Source organism: Epinephelus fuscoguttatus, linkage group LG5, assembly GCF_011397635.1.
Source record: "Epinephelus fuscoguttatus linkage group LG5, E.fuscoguttatus.final_Chr_v1".
Classification (NCBI taxonomy): Eukaryota; Metazoa; Chordata; class Actinopteri; order Perciformes; family Serranidae; genus Epinephelus; species Epinephelus fuscoguttatus.
In genome coordinates, this window is record NC_064756.1 from 13,011,268 (window position 1) to 13,025,788 (window position 14,521).

General features: G+C 41.9%; 1 protein-coding gene across 2 annotated transcripts; it reads left to right on the forward strand.

Moving 5' to 3' along the window:
- The first annotated feature begins 27 nt into the window (after positions 1-27).
- npat (nuclear protein, ataxia-telangiectasia locus) lies at positions 28-13,841 on the forward strand. 2 transcript variants are annotated; one of them, XM_049575917.1, is made up of 18 exons: positions 28-453; positions 670-788; positions 896-956; positions 2,516-2,588; positions 2,746-2,786; positions 3,219-3,461; positions 3,882-3,957; positions 4,470-4,593; positions 4,984-5,075; positions 5,211-5,292; positions 5,539-5,635; positions 5,761-5,877; positions 6,502-7,875; positions 8,425-8,525; positions 9,997-10,090; positions 10,213-10,233; positions 10,333-11,591; positions 13,133-13,841. In XM_049575917.1, the coding sequence occupies exons 1-18, from the start codon at positions 417-419 to the stop codon at positions 13,211-13,213; spliced, it is 4,092 nt and encodes a 1,363-aa protein (XP_049431874.1). In that variant the 5' UTR covers positions 28-416; the 3' UTR covers positions 13,214-13,841. The 2 variants fall into 2 exon arrangements, with proteins under 2 accessions (XP_049431874.1, XP_049431873.1); XM_049575916.1 differs by having other exon boundaries at positions 10,213-11,591.
- The last annotated feature ends 680 nt before the right edge of the window (positions 13,842-14,521 follow it).

Here is a 14,521-nt window from a genome sequence, read left to right on the forward strand (position 1 = left end):
CAGGGGTTGGGCCGAGTGTGTCCGGTGATTTATGTGCCAACGGTCAAACAAACTAACCGAAGTAGTCGAGTGCAGTATTATTAGAGTGTTAAATAGCATGTAGAAGTAGTGGTATATCTACTACACTCATATTTGTGGATACTTTACCTGTAAGTTGTACAGGAGGCTTGACTTTTCAAAATAAACTACAACTCCTAACATTCCAATCGGCAGATTTATCTCGGAACTTCCGGGTTATACGTGCTTGAGTTCCCCGCCTTTTGAGAAAACGATAGTGTCCTCTGGACGTCGCCGTCACAACAATACCTCTGACGGTTTCATAATTAAACGCCGTATAACGAATCTCTGAGAGACTTTTCCGTAACATGTAGCTGCCTGGCTAACTCTTAACACTTTATATTAAGAAACAGGCAGCCATGTTGCTACCGTCCGACGTCGCCCGGCTTGTTTTAGGTAAGTTTAGTGTCAACTGACGTAGCAAAGCTGTAGCTGTAGCGTTAGCCACAACGACACTTACTGGTTAACAGGCGACTTAGAGCTTACAGTGGTTTACTGCTAACTAGCTAACAGTTAGCAGTTAACATGCAGTTTAATTGGGGTAAATATTACTTTGCTGTTTGAGCTTTGTCGTGCTCCTTTTATTGGATGCTGTTAATTGTCCTTCCTCAGGTTACCTCCAAGAGGAGGGACTGTCAGCCACAACCCAAGCTTTCATCCATGAGTGCCCAAATCTGAAAGAGTATGCTGAACACACCACAGCAGATGGGACCATTCCTGCGTGTGTGTTTGTAAGTGTGCCTCTTGTCTCTATTATGTTATTATGCCCCACAAACTGTGAAGTGAATGTCATTTAAATCACTGCAACTGTTTATGATTGTTCTTTTTCCACACACAGTCTGTCTTTGGGAAAGGCCTCACAACCATCTTAAATGAGTATGTGGCTGCTAAAGCAAAAGGTGAGACTGTCTGGCATTGTTCCCATCACAAAAAGCACTGGTTGTTTTATGGTTTTATTGTGTGTCATGCTTGTTATAAGATATGATAAGCCTTTATTAGTCCCACAGCCGGGAAATTTCTACGATTACAGCAGCAAAGAGGAAGCATCAGTTAAAAAACAACACAAAGCAATGTAACAGCTACATATTGGTCAAAGCAAAGCAAAGAGCAGTATAATATGCAAACATTATGAAAACACAAAACAATATTATAAGTAAGCAGCATAGAAAGAAGTGATATATAGCCTAATGTAGAGACAGACTGAGTGGCTCATGTCACATTATTGAACAATGGTGTTACAGATATTGCACAGTTTAGCATATACTTTTTATTTAAGTGGTATTTTAACTTTTTAACCAACTGTACTCAGTATGTTGGGCTTAACAGCTCCATCTCACAGTCCAGATACAGTCCAGGTACCCCACAGGGCTGTGTCAGTTCACCAGTCCTCTTTACACTATACATTAATGACTGTAAGAAAAGCAACTCCGGGAATGATATTTTAAAATTTTCAGATGATTCTCAGTCTCCTGCACAAGGATGAAAGTCCCTCAGCTTATTTGATGAAATAGACAGGACTGTGCAGTGGTGTGATGCCAAGTACCTGATTTTAAACACCAGTAAAACTATGGAGATTGTTTTTGGGATCACAGCCCAGTCATCATGCATGACGGACAAATAAATCTGGTGTCCTCCTTGACGTCCACTTGGACAGTAGCCTTAGCTGGAGGTCCATGTTTACAGTGTGTGCACTCGGCCACAGCAAAGGCTTTATTTGTTAAGAAGGCTGAGGGTGTTTGGGGTGGATTTGAGGATCATGTTTTTATCTTATCAGGCTGTTCTAGAGGTATGTCAGCATGGTTTGGGGATCTGACTTTGGAGCTGAAATCCAGACTTGCGTGTCTTTTTCAGACAGCTATGAAGGTCATGGGGAGGAAGGAACACCAGTCCTTCCAGACACAACAGTATATGAGCTGTCTCTTCTCAAACAATCACAGAGAATACTGTCTGACTCTTCCCACATTCACCGGGCTGTGTACAAGCTTTTACTCTCAGGCAGACAACACAGGATACCCAAATTTAGGGTGCTCTGTAGTCTGCTGGTGTTATGTTATGTAACACGAGGGACTGATGTGCAAAACTGTTAGGTTTTTAATGTTTTTATGGTGTATGCTTCATTTTTTCCTGGACTGTTATTGTAATGCAGCATTACTTGTGCACACAAGTCCAAGACAAATTTCTCTATGGGGATAATAAAGTATATCGTATACTGATAATACACCTGAGCGATGATTGTAAGCAGTAAAAAAAAAATTTACATTACTGCACATAAAATGTGTAGATGTTGCACATGAGTAATAATTGATTATCAGTAGTTTTCCTTTGTGTGGTCTACTGGAAGCAGTGTTGCTTGTATAGTCTGAGAGCAGCTGGAGGGAAGAACCTGCATTATCTCTCCTTCAAACATTGTTGGCGAAGCAGCCTGTCACTGTTGGTAATTTGTCTATTTCCTCAACAGAGTCTCGTCATGAGGTGCCTGCCATGATGACTTCGCTGTGGAAAAAGCTGGATTTTACACTCAACCAGATCAAGTAATGAGCTTCAAGTTTCAGCATCTAAATCACTGCAACTGTTGTACATTGAGACTGACCACAGTGTTCAAATCTCAGTGTTATCTATTCAAAGCTGACACTGAGTTGGATCTTTATCACACAGATATGGTTTCTTATTTTGTATGTCTTTCTTTAGGTCATTGCAGAATTCCCCCGCTATATCAGCGATTCAAAGAAGTAAGTCTGTTAATACTTTTCCTATTTTTAACAAATATTTTATTGTTGACACTCAAAAGTTCTTGCTGCCAAACAATTGATGACAGGTACATAAACTTGTTAATAGTATATAACTGTGTTTCCCAGAGTTTCTTTTATCGACACCCACCCAAATACATTTGACTGCCATAAAGATTTTTGTTTTTTTGGATTGAATAGCACCCGCATATAAAATCCAACCAACCTGACTAAATTTGCATAATGTAGGGGACACTGGTGAAAGCACTGAGTGTGCCAATTATCAGCATCAACCACCCTTAATGCAGTCATCAAACTATGATTTAAGATATTAAGATATGACCACAAAAACTATATGTCAAAGATTGTTTGAGTTCTATGTTTGCTCAGGGGTTGTACTTTGGCCTTTTATTTATCAGCCTCTTTTCATTGCAGCACGTTCACGCATCGGAGTGGCAAACATGGCTCGACAGCGGGTCCTGACCGTATCTTCAGCCGGTGGTGTCGTTTGCTCATCAGTTTCTGAAACAAGCTCCATCATCAGCCCGGCACTCGGCTCCCACAGCATACTCAGCCACTCCACTCCTGTGAGCTATACTGCCACGCAAACCCGATTAGCTACCGGCATTGGCTCACAGCAGCAGATCAGTGATGTCAGCAGAATACTAAATACGCCCAGTGAGTATCACAAAACATGCAGTACTCTCTTTATTGTTTGTTTTTATTACAGGGTAGTTGAAGTGGCAGTTTTAAAGGTTGTGTTTTGTTTTCACATGTCTTATTGAAATTCATCCCCTCAAAAAGCTTAAACAATATTCACTTTTATTTTACAATCTCAGCAGTGGTCATTTCCCTGTGCTGATTTAACACAGTAGAGATGTTGAATCCAATCATGTCATGTTACAGCTATTTTTTTCTGAAAGTCATCTTGTGTTTCTGATGATGGCTTGAGCCGATGTCTTTGTTTTGTGTAGGGCTCTTGAAAGATTTAGCAAAGCTTTATCAGCTTCTTGTATTTTGGCATGCTTGCAAGCTATAAGCAATCACCAAAAAAAAAACTGCTTTTGTATGATGTGTGACATAATGTGTTCATTACAGGGGACTCGCCTGTTCAGATAATTGTTTCAGAACAACGGCTAAATCAAGGCCCGATGTCTCCTGGACGACGGAAATGGTAAGCATGATTTGTATTGCTATTTTACCGTTGATGTTAACAACTAATGAATGAGAGAGCATTGAAGACAGACTCTGTTGTCCTACTAACCCACATTGGCTTAACAATGCTGCTTTGTCTGTGCAGGACTAAAGTACACGAGGAGATGTTCATAAATTGGCCTTTTTTATGGAAGATATTTAAACATGTTACGACAGTAAATAAAAAGCAAAGGAGTAAATAATGAAATCCATGTTGGTTGAATTCTGTTTACTTTCTTCAGTTTTGAGAGTCTGTTTATTGTGCATTCTGGCTCACTGTCGCACTGCCATAACTAACTGGGACACTGGGCCTTTGTTGATGTTATTAGCCAAGTCCAAAAAATGTCCACTGTGAGAAATGGTGACTGGCTTGTCAGGTTTAGCTTTAGTTAGTTTGTGGTGTTTTTGTGTGAGATTATAGTGCTCATAAAGTGTTGTCAGTGCCTTGTGCATGTTGGCAGACACCTCTATAATCTTTTCTGCTGCCTTCAGGGACACCCCCAGGAAGAGAGGTGGAGCTCAGAGTGGGTCTAGTGCCCCTGGCAGAAGTGCCATGACTGCGAATACTCCCAGTGCAGAACCCCAACCTGAAGAGACCGTCGATGAGAACTTTCCTGTAAGTAGATCTGTATGTTAGTTGTAGGGTTTTCTTAATACCAAAAATTTTTGAACCAAATAAGAAGTGTCTTCACTGATGCAATGATCTTGGTCCATCCTGTGTACCAAATTTGGGCTAAATTGCCTGTAGATGTGTTTTAGACTAGGCATGGCGAATGACAGGATGCTCCAGACACAGAGCAAGTTCGATCTGGTTTTCTCATCACTTACTGAATCTAATATTTTTTGACTGTATATTAGCTCAGGGGTGGAAGGGGTACAAGGATGTGTTGTGTCCCAGCCCTGAAAATAGAAGGTGACATGAGCTCTCTCTCTTGAATGTGTTCATCTTGTTTAAATTCACGGTTCATCCATTTTGTATCCTTACAACACATGCTAATCTCCACAGCAACTTGTGATACAAAATGCACGAGACAAGATACTGGGGGATAGATCGTTACAAGAGAAGCTTGCTGAAAATATCAACAAAATCCTCGCCAAGTAAGTGTTGAGTCGGAACTCTGCATTTCCTCATTGTGTGTATTAAGTTGTTGCGGTAGATGATTTTTGAATTTGACTGCAGGCATGTTGCAACATAGCCGTACTAACTTCTCCTCTGTTTCATTTCTGTATCAGCGAGCCAACGCCCCAATCATCAAAGGCCCCTTCAAGTACAGTGGAGGCAGACCAGTCTATAGATGAAATCCTAGGATTACAGGTGCTGAAAAGCTATATATATATATATTAATATCAGAAAAGTATTTATTTTTTCAAAAATGTGTCTCATAAATGTTTATACTGAACAAAAATGTACTAACACAGATTTTAACAAATTTGTGACCAAATTTTGAGAGCAGTATATCTCCTGAGTGCATGAAAAAGTTTTTAGATCTTAATCATCATCATGCTGTGCTTATTTTTCTGTGTCATGACATTATTTCCTGACATATGTCCTCTGGTACAGGGTGAAATCCACATGAGTGACGATGCCATCCATGACATTCTGGAACAAACAGAGTCTGACCCGGCTTTCCAGGCCCTGTTTGAGCTTTTCGATTACAGTAACTATGACCTACTTTGCGTTTTGTTTGTTGCACAGATTACTCCTTAATCACTTCTTTTCAACTGTGTAATAAGGCACAATGGAAGGCCATTTCGAAACAGACTTTGTAATGTGTATTTGCAGACAAAACCAAATTCACAGATGGCGAAGCAGGGGATGGAGATATTAGCACTAGTCCAGAAGAGAGTGACACTGCTGGACCTTCATCTACAGTCGAACCCCTTCAGAGTGATGAGCCAGGTATTCTTACAGTCTGATACAGTAGTAGGCTCTCAGTAGAGGAAAACACAGATGCCACCTTTGATTGTGGTCTGTATCACTCAGGCCAAAGCAGGTTTTTTAAATCGAAAGTTTGAAGGGGAGAAAAATCTTCATGTTCATTGAAAACACAGCTGGTACAGTCAGGTTTCTAATTAATTGTGCAACGTTGGAAGGAGGGTGAAAGGGGTGTTAGGTTATGCTAACTAGTTTGTTCAACATGTCTGATCACGCCAAATTAAGTGTTTATAATTGTTCTTAACAGACACACTGGAAGGCAGAGTGAGAAGCAGGCCATCAGTGGTTCATGAATTTAGTTATTCATTAACGATTTCATTATCAAAAATCAATGACTTGTTGCAGATTAAACAACTTTTTATGTGAAGTGTGTGTGTGTATGCAAAGGGGTATAATTTTGTCTAACAGCTCAACATACTTGGCCTGCTTCCTGTCTATGTTATTAGTGCATGTCATCAGAGTTCGTTAATGACTGCAGCAGTTGGTCAGCTATACAGTACTCTTGTTATACCCTTACTGAAGACAGAGCTGCATAATATACACAGGTAGGGCCAGATTAATCATCAAACATTTCACTTTATTTTTCAGGCGCTACACAGAGGGAAGCCAACACTTCAGATCCAACACCAGTGACGGTTAAGATGAGAGCTGGACAGGAGCGTAAGACAAGAAAGTTGACTGCTTCCACCTTGTTAAAGAAAACAGTTCTTGGCCCCAGCGGGAGAGCATCCAGAATTGAAAACAGTTCAGCCAAACTGTTAGTGAGTCACGGGGATCACCGAGGTGTCTCATCTACTGCAGTGAACTCGAACAGAAAAGAAAAGGCCTCACTCTTCAGTAACAGTGATTTTGGAACACCAATGGATATTGATGAACCGTTGAACACACCTCCCCCTCCTGCAGACTGTGTGGCCATGCAGGAGACTTCCACAAAGGACAGCACCTCCGTCACAATTGCCCCCAGTGAACCAAACATTCCTCCCTCCGCTGCATTTGCAGTGCCAGAAGTGACATCTAATGTTGACAAAAAACAGCAACATAAACAAGCACAAGGATGTAAAGTGCAACCTCTGATAGCCCCCTGTACTTTTTTGTTTCCCTCACAAGTTGAACCGAACAACACTCCAGCGTCGACCGCTGACCTACCTCATACATCACTTTCAAACAGTGGAAGAGACACTCAAACAGGGTCTACTGTCTCAGTAACACCCGAATCTGCGTCTTGCACACCTGCTTCTAACAGTGCCACAGTTACAACTGCGCCTGCCTCACCCTCATCAGTGTCCACTGTTGCACCATTCACAGCGACACCTTGCTCACCCACATCTGCCTCTACCTCTTCAACGATTACAGCTACACCTGGTTCATCCTCACCTGTGTCACCCACATCCTCCTCATCTTGTGTCCCAGTTGGTGCAGCACCTGATCCTCCAACCACCCCAAGCAAAGCTGCTGCCGATTCCAGTAATATAGTTTCTTTGAAGATCATCATCACTGATAACCAGGATGAGGAGTCTCCCAGTGACAAGGCCTTGAATCAGGCAATTTCTAGCATTTCTGGTGACAAGATACCCACCATCTATCTGTCCTCCCCAGCTAAGACCTCTGGAGGCCCTGGCACACCAAAGGCCAACTTGGATGAGGCGGCACAGGCAGTTAGTGGCTTACAAAGCTCTGAGGCACATGGTAGTCCTCTCAGCTATAAGACTGGGGCTTTGCTTGCATCCCCATTAACAGGGACATCACAGGCCCAGCAAAACTACATAATCCAACTACCCCTGGACACCACTAACCCTGCCCTCCAAGGAGCCACTGCCAGTTACTTCCTTGTGACAGAACCTCCGAGTACAGATGTTCAAACTAGACAGGTGCTGCTGTCTGCTGGTGTCTCAAAGGGACAGCCTTTGCCCACCAACCAGTATGGGGTGACCACACCGACTCGCTCTCAAGGCTACTCCCCTGGTAAGAGACAGTAGGCTACCACATTGAATCATATCAACAAACAAAAGTCAAACTCACAATGACATCACTAGCTGGCTTTGATTTGTGTAGTTGCAGCTTTTGATGTTCTGTTTGTAACTTTTATTTGTATTTGTAGTGTTCTTAATGTACTGTGAAAGGAACACCTTCCGTTGAGGGACTTTGGGCTTAAACAATTGACGATGTCGCCTCTTCCCCATTTGTGAACATGTGATGATGTGGAGTTCTGTTCCTATAAAACAACGCACAATTTGGTGCTCATCCACATGAACACATAGGTTGCAGTGCAAAACAGTAGAAAAGATTTAAACATTTGGGTAAGGTTAGAAAATTCAAGAAACACTATGGTTGAGTAAAGTTCATTGTGACCCTTGTTTTCAGTTTTGGACTTTCTTCCCTAAGCTGACGTGCAGTGAAGTTCCAGCTGATAGAATTTCCATCATCTATTGTGTGTTGTCCCTGCTAGTGGCATGTTTTGTTTATCTTTGCTGTTTGTTTGTTTTTTTTAAAATCTGTGTTCTTTTCGTGCAGGGTCAACACTCATTTTACCATCCCCTGTGAAGCCCATGGTGCTTCCTGTTTCTGTTATGGGGCAGAATACTCTGGGGAAGGTCCAGATGGTGTCAAATCAGGTAACATAACTTAACCTGCAGCTTGTACGTTTGTTTCTTACTTCTTTCACTAGAATAATAAGATGATTCCTGATCATTTTAGTGACACTTTCAGCCTTTCATCTACCGTTCTCCCCTTGGTGGAAATTTATTTTTGAGATTTACTAAGCACGCGTTGCCCGTACTGTCACCTTAGTAGACAAGATCTCCAAACCAGTGGCAGTTTATAAAATTTTTGTTTCAAAAAGAACCGATCTGAATGTTGTCCATTGACCGTTGAGTCCCATTCTCAGGCCAAAATGTCAATTTGCACACAGCACATCTCATACTCTAATTGGCAGTTTACCATACAATTTATGAAGCATATTTACCCTTGCAAAGTAGGACCTAACATTTTAAAGAGTCCATGGCCTTCATTGGGACAGACATTGCATATATAGTCCCACTACTGGTGAGGCTCCAACAGTACCAAAATTATTAGTATTTTTTTCAGTCCATCGAAGAGTTTATAATTACTTAGTGTGTGGTTTAATGAACATTGCTGCCTTTAAGTCTGGGTAAAGTTAAAGCAGAAATTTGTTTCAAAACACACGAGACATGTTAGAAAATACCTACTGAAAACATGAAAATATAGTGAACTCCTGCATTGTGTATTGAAACAGTTAAACTGGTCATCATAGCTGTTTTCAGGATTTTTCGGGTGGACCTGAAATCATGGCTCGATGACTCATAGGAGCCATCCCTGTCATCACCCTGCCCCGACACTATATTAACACTAGAGTGCACAGCATTAGTGCTTCTGCCCCTACTCAACTGCGAGTTACAACACTTACTGTTACAAAGCACAGCCTATCTGCATCTATCAGACCTGTTATCAGAGCCAATTGGCTATCTGTATGTGTACCTGAACCTGACTTGAAACCATCAACTTTATGCATTATTGTAACATTACAAGTGTCAGACAGAGACAGGAACTGGGGGAAAGGAGAAACTGTTCTGATTTTCAATCAGCCCTGTATTGTTGCATCATGGGACGTACTTGCAAATGAACAACACTTAACCTTTCTCTGTGCTGCCAGCCAAGAGCTTCCTGCTCATCTGCATACTGGTATGGGTTCTTCATCATTTGGTGGACCCTCATCCAGTGGTGCAACATAGGCGGCAGCCAAACACAACATATTGACGGCTTCGGCTCATTGCTGCCAGTGTTTATCCATCCATATTGGATGTGTAAGACTGGCCTTCAGTGTACACACCCCCAGTGTTTTAAAGCAGAAAATAGTACTTATTTTCTTGTGATTTTGAAATCTAATTTTATATGCTTGGCAATTTTTCTAGTCATTCAAATTTGCCTGGATGGTTAATAACACATTTTTTGTGGTGTGAAAAACTCAGAATACCTATTTATTTTGACTTCACCCAGACTTAAAGCCCTTAAGACTTTTGGCAATGTCTAGAACAATAAAACTTATCAACACTGTTATATTTACAGCTTGTTGCCATACCAAGCCCAGTACCAGTGCAGCAGTCAGAAGCTGTTAAGTCCAAGTCTCCGGCAAAGGCAATCAAGCCATCTACACCTGCTGGTAAGTTACAAGTTCATTTGGAGCAGTGCTAGCTAGCGGTACATAATGCTTAAAAATGACGTAATATTCTTTCACTTCTCTGATTAATGTTTCATCTCTGACCTTATTTCTCTGAACTCCAGGCACTGAGCAACACCTGGTTGGTAAGTTGGTTCAACCTGCACTGGCTGAAAACACAGGCCAGCAGGATGCATCAAAGGGTTCAAGATTTAGGAGAATTTTATGTTTCGACTCCTCTGCAGAAGTTCAACCACAGACTGCTACAACAACAACAACCACCACCACCCCTTCAGCTACAAATACATCTCCATCGCAATCTGTCCATCAGACTGAGAAAGATAATGCACGGTCGGTGCCTCGAACAAAACCTGCTATCCTGGGTGGCAACAAGCCCAAGAGGAGGGTCGAGACCATCAGATGTTCAGCAGATCCTCAGACTGGAGGAAGCTTTATGAAGGACGCAGAGAAGTCAGTGCCTCCACAACATCAACAGAAAGATCCTCTTAAAAAGAACTCTCGCAAACAAGATCATAGCATCCATACCCAAGAGTCTCAAAGTTCAAGTAACAGCAAGGATGATGCATCACAGCCTGAGACTTTGAAAAAGTCTGAAACAGGGGGGAGATCAAAATCTACTGACAGGAAACACAGTCATAATAAGGATGGGGGTGGAGCGAAAGCTAAGGATGCTCACACTTCTAGGTCATTGTCATCTGATTCTGCACTGAAATCAGGAACTAGAAAGGAGAAAGAGGAGAGCAGCAGGAAAGAACCTACAGATAAAGCTCCTGCCAAAATGCGTGAGGGGCGTGCAGAGAAGAGGACTCCCTCTCAGGAGACGCCAAATGTGACCGCTAACAAGGAAAATGAGATGAAGGGTAGCTTGCAAGAGCAGCAGCAGCAGTCAACACCTTCATCCTCAGCATTAAGAGACTTAAGCCCTCCTGCTGTTGCCCAGCCTGCATCTAATCCTCAGTCAAAGGCTACAAAAGCACCGTCAAAGACCAGCTCTCTGGCCAAACAGGCAGCTGAGATGCTGCAGGACATCCAGGGGCTTGGCTCTCCTTCCGCCCCAATCAAGAGGCCTGGAGCGGGCAGTGCAGACCATAGTCTTCCCAGGACCCTTGGGACTGGGCGTAACCAGGAGGCGTCCCCTGAACGTCCCAGGACTCCTTCCCGACAGAGGAAAGGTAGAGATGGAGAGGCGACTCCCAAGCATCTGATGCCTCCCAACACCCCGGATGTCCCCACCTGCAGCCCAGCCAGTGAGGCTGGCAGTGAGAACAGCATTAACATGGCTGCTCACACACTCATGATTCTGTCACGTGCTGCTATCGCCAGGACAGGCACTCCACTGAAGGACAGTTTGCGTCAAGAGGAAGTAAGAGAAGGTTCTCCCACAAGCTCAAAGAACTCAAAGAAACGCAAACAGTCTTCTCCATCATCCAGCCCACCTGCAAAGAAGGAGTCAAAACAATCTCCCAGCAAAAAGAAAGATCGGGTGAGTACAACACAAGGATTTTCCATTCAGTAGGCATGTTTTTAAAATGTACTGTGGTCTTAGGCAAGTTCTGCTTCAGCAGTATTCCCTTTTCAGACCCAGTTAGATTAATTGATCAGAATCCTTTTTTGGAGTTTATTGCCAGGCCTATACATTGTAAGGAAACAGTTGAAAATGTTACAGTTTCGTAAAGCCTAAGGCGTCGTCTTTAAGTTGCCTATTTTGTTGAAACCCCAAAGATATTCAGTTTTCTATCAAATATGACAAAGCAAAGCTGCAAGTCCTCATATGTGAAAAGCTGTAATAAGCAAATGTTTGATATTTTGGATGGAAAAATGACATTCAATCGAAAATAATGAATATATCAAAATAATTGTCAATTAATTTTTTTGTCGATCGATTGATCCAGTTGCTCTCATACTTTACACCATGTACCACCTCGAAAATTATGAGGCTCTCCAATAACCTCCACAATGGCTGACGTTAAAATACAGTAGCATAGGCCTACCATATTCAGCTACTAATCAGAAGATGATTTATTTTAGACTGTTGTCAGTCACGGCCCCACTGTACAAAGCGGAAGCACTAGAACATGAACTTAAACTCTCCCACACAACTATCATATACCCACATTTCTCTTTCTAATAGTTCCTGTTTTGAGCTACGATAACAGTGTTTTTAAAATACACATTTTTATCTCCACCTACTATCTTGCCGTCACAGTTTAGCTCTTAACTTATCATGGACATATGCTACATTCATGAACGTGACTATGTAGCAGACTGATATCAAAACAAAAATATTACACAAAGGGCAAAACTTATTTAAATTACATTTTGCACCACTAGACGGAGCTCACGCACCACCAGTGGTACATGTCGTGTAGTTTTAGAACCAGTGGACTCATCAATTAAGTTGCTGAATTTTTTCAGCTGTGCTTAAATGTCTTACTGGTGTAGCTGTAAATTCAACATGCATTACTTACAACTCCCACAACAACAAAACAGCATAGACTCGTGAAAGTTGAGCTTAGTCTATTAACTAATAACTCAGCCTGACAAGCGATGCGATGTCCTAAAATGACCACAGTACATAGGATAAACCCTTTTAAAGACCATGCAGGTTTGGTGCATTAGATACTCAGTGGCCTTTAGGTGTGAATGTGTGTGTCTGTACATATGTGTCAGTCCTGTAATAGCCTGGCAGTGTGTCCAGGTGACCTCCGTCAACCTGAACACGATACACAGTTTACAGAGGGAATGGGTGGGTCTATGTAACAATGTGGCCTTTACTCTGGTGCCACCATCAGGCCAATCTTAGTTATATTTTGCCCCGTTCATAAAGAAGTAAGTATAGCCCCGTTGTCTCTCTCTTTTGCATCCATCCAGCACTTGTGTTTTAGTGTTTAAGTTTTCCTCTTGATCAGAAATTGTGGCAATTTCACCAGATGAAGTGCTTTTCTAATCAGCACTTTTCGTTTAGATGGTTATAAAGTGTTTATGCACACCTCATTAATTCCGACTTTTGGTTTAAATCTGCAGGAAAGGAAGAAACTTGTGGAGTGCTTCCCCCATGACTTGGATGTGGATAAGTTCTTGTCCTCACTTCACTATGATGAGTGAAACCAGACACACCAACAGGAAAGGACAACCATATCACTACCTGCTTAGGTTACTATCCAGGAATAGAACAAGCCATCTGCTCAACTAGTGCCTATGGTTTCTATTAGTAACCTTGCCCGAGACCTTATAAGCTGTAATGTCTCCTTCAGCCAATGAGGGACCTTGATTTGTTTGAATGTTTTCCAGTACTTAGTAGCAGCAGTAGGGCAACCACGGCGCTTTGTTTTCTCATTCTCATGCTCACTTCTGTTTAAATTATTGTTTTGTACCACAGCAAAACAGTGGGGCACTTGACATAATGGGTGCGTGTCGATGAAAAGGGTGACTCAAAGCATTTTCTTGGTCAATATTTGACTCTAGTTTGATAAATCCAGCTAACACTGACTGATAGGTTGCTATGTAAAAACTATGTAATATCTACTGGTAACACTGAAATGAGACCTCTCATTGGTTTTACTTTGTCATGTTAAAAACCCGAAAGCAATGTGAAGATCATATTTTATGTCATACATGTGTACTTTACATTTTGTACTTTTTTGTTGGTAGAATCTGACACACAAAATGGCTGCAACTGTTGAAATTTCCATTCTCAGGCTTCATTCAGTGTTGTAATAAAACAAAGAAACAGTCTTGTGTGTTTTTCCTCGGCCCACTTCCACTGTTCATGTGAAGCCCCGGAGCAAAGTCTGTGAAAATGTGTAAATGTTGGAGGATGTAAGAGCTCAGTGTCTATTATGAGGAATGTGACATCACTTGAGGGGAGGAATTTTTGTGGCCAGGAAAGTACAAGGTTTGTATTTCACGTGTAGCTCAATAAATTGAGTGTTGCTCAACGTCTAGATATAATAACAGCCTATAATGTACACTCAGCAGCACTGCAGACTTTGTGTGAGGTGAGGTGAGGTGTCCTTTCAGGGCTCTAAAAGTGACAGATCCTTAAAGCATGCTTATGTGTCTCACAGCTGGACAGTCCTGACCCCTGATGGGCAGACAGACACTAAAACTGAGCAGTAGTTGTAGGAATTAATTTTGGAGCAATGCCATCTGGTTTTGGACACCTACTGCTACATGAGTCAAGGTGAAAATGAGCCCGCAGACTCTTGTAATTGTCTCACTTTGTTGGCAAATCTGGCAACCTCCGATTGGACCATAAAACACCTCACGGAAATACGTCGTCATCCCAATTTCACAATAAAAGTATCTCATTTATAAGTTGAGTCACATAAATGGAATCCGGAGGTAAGCAAGTGCTTTATTTATGTGGCGTCTCCTTTTCACTATTGTACAATTTATTATTTTACCATAGTA

What these genes read in the sequence shown, in the direction of transcription:
- npat (XM_049575916.1), top strand. Translation starts at nt 417, where the DNA reads ATGTTGCTACCGTCCGACGTCGCCCGGCTTGTTTTAG. An exon ending in TGTGGCTGCTAAAGCAAAAG is followed by an intron (nt 957 to 2,515) that starts GTGAGACTGTCT and finishes TTTCCTCAACAG; the next exon opens with AGTCTCGTCATGAGGTGCCT. An exon ending in TATATCAGCGATTCAAAGAA is followed by an intron (nt 2,787 to 3,218) that starts GTAAGTCTGTTA and finishes TTTTCATTGCAG; the next exon opens with CACGTTCACGCATCGGAGTG.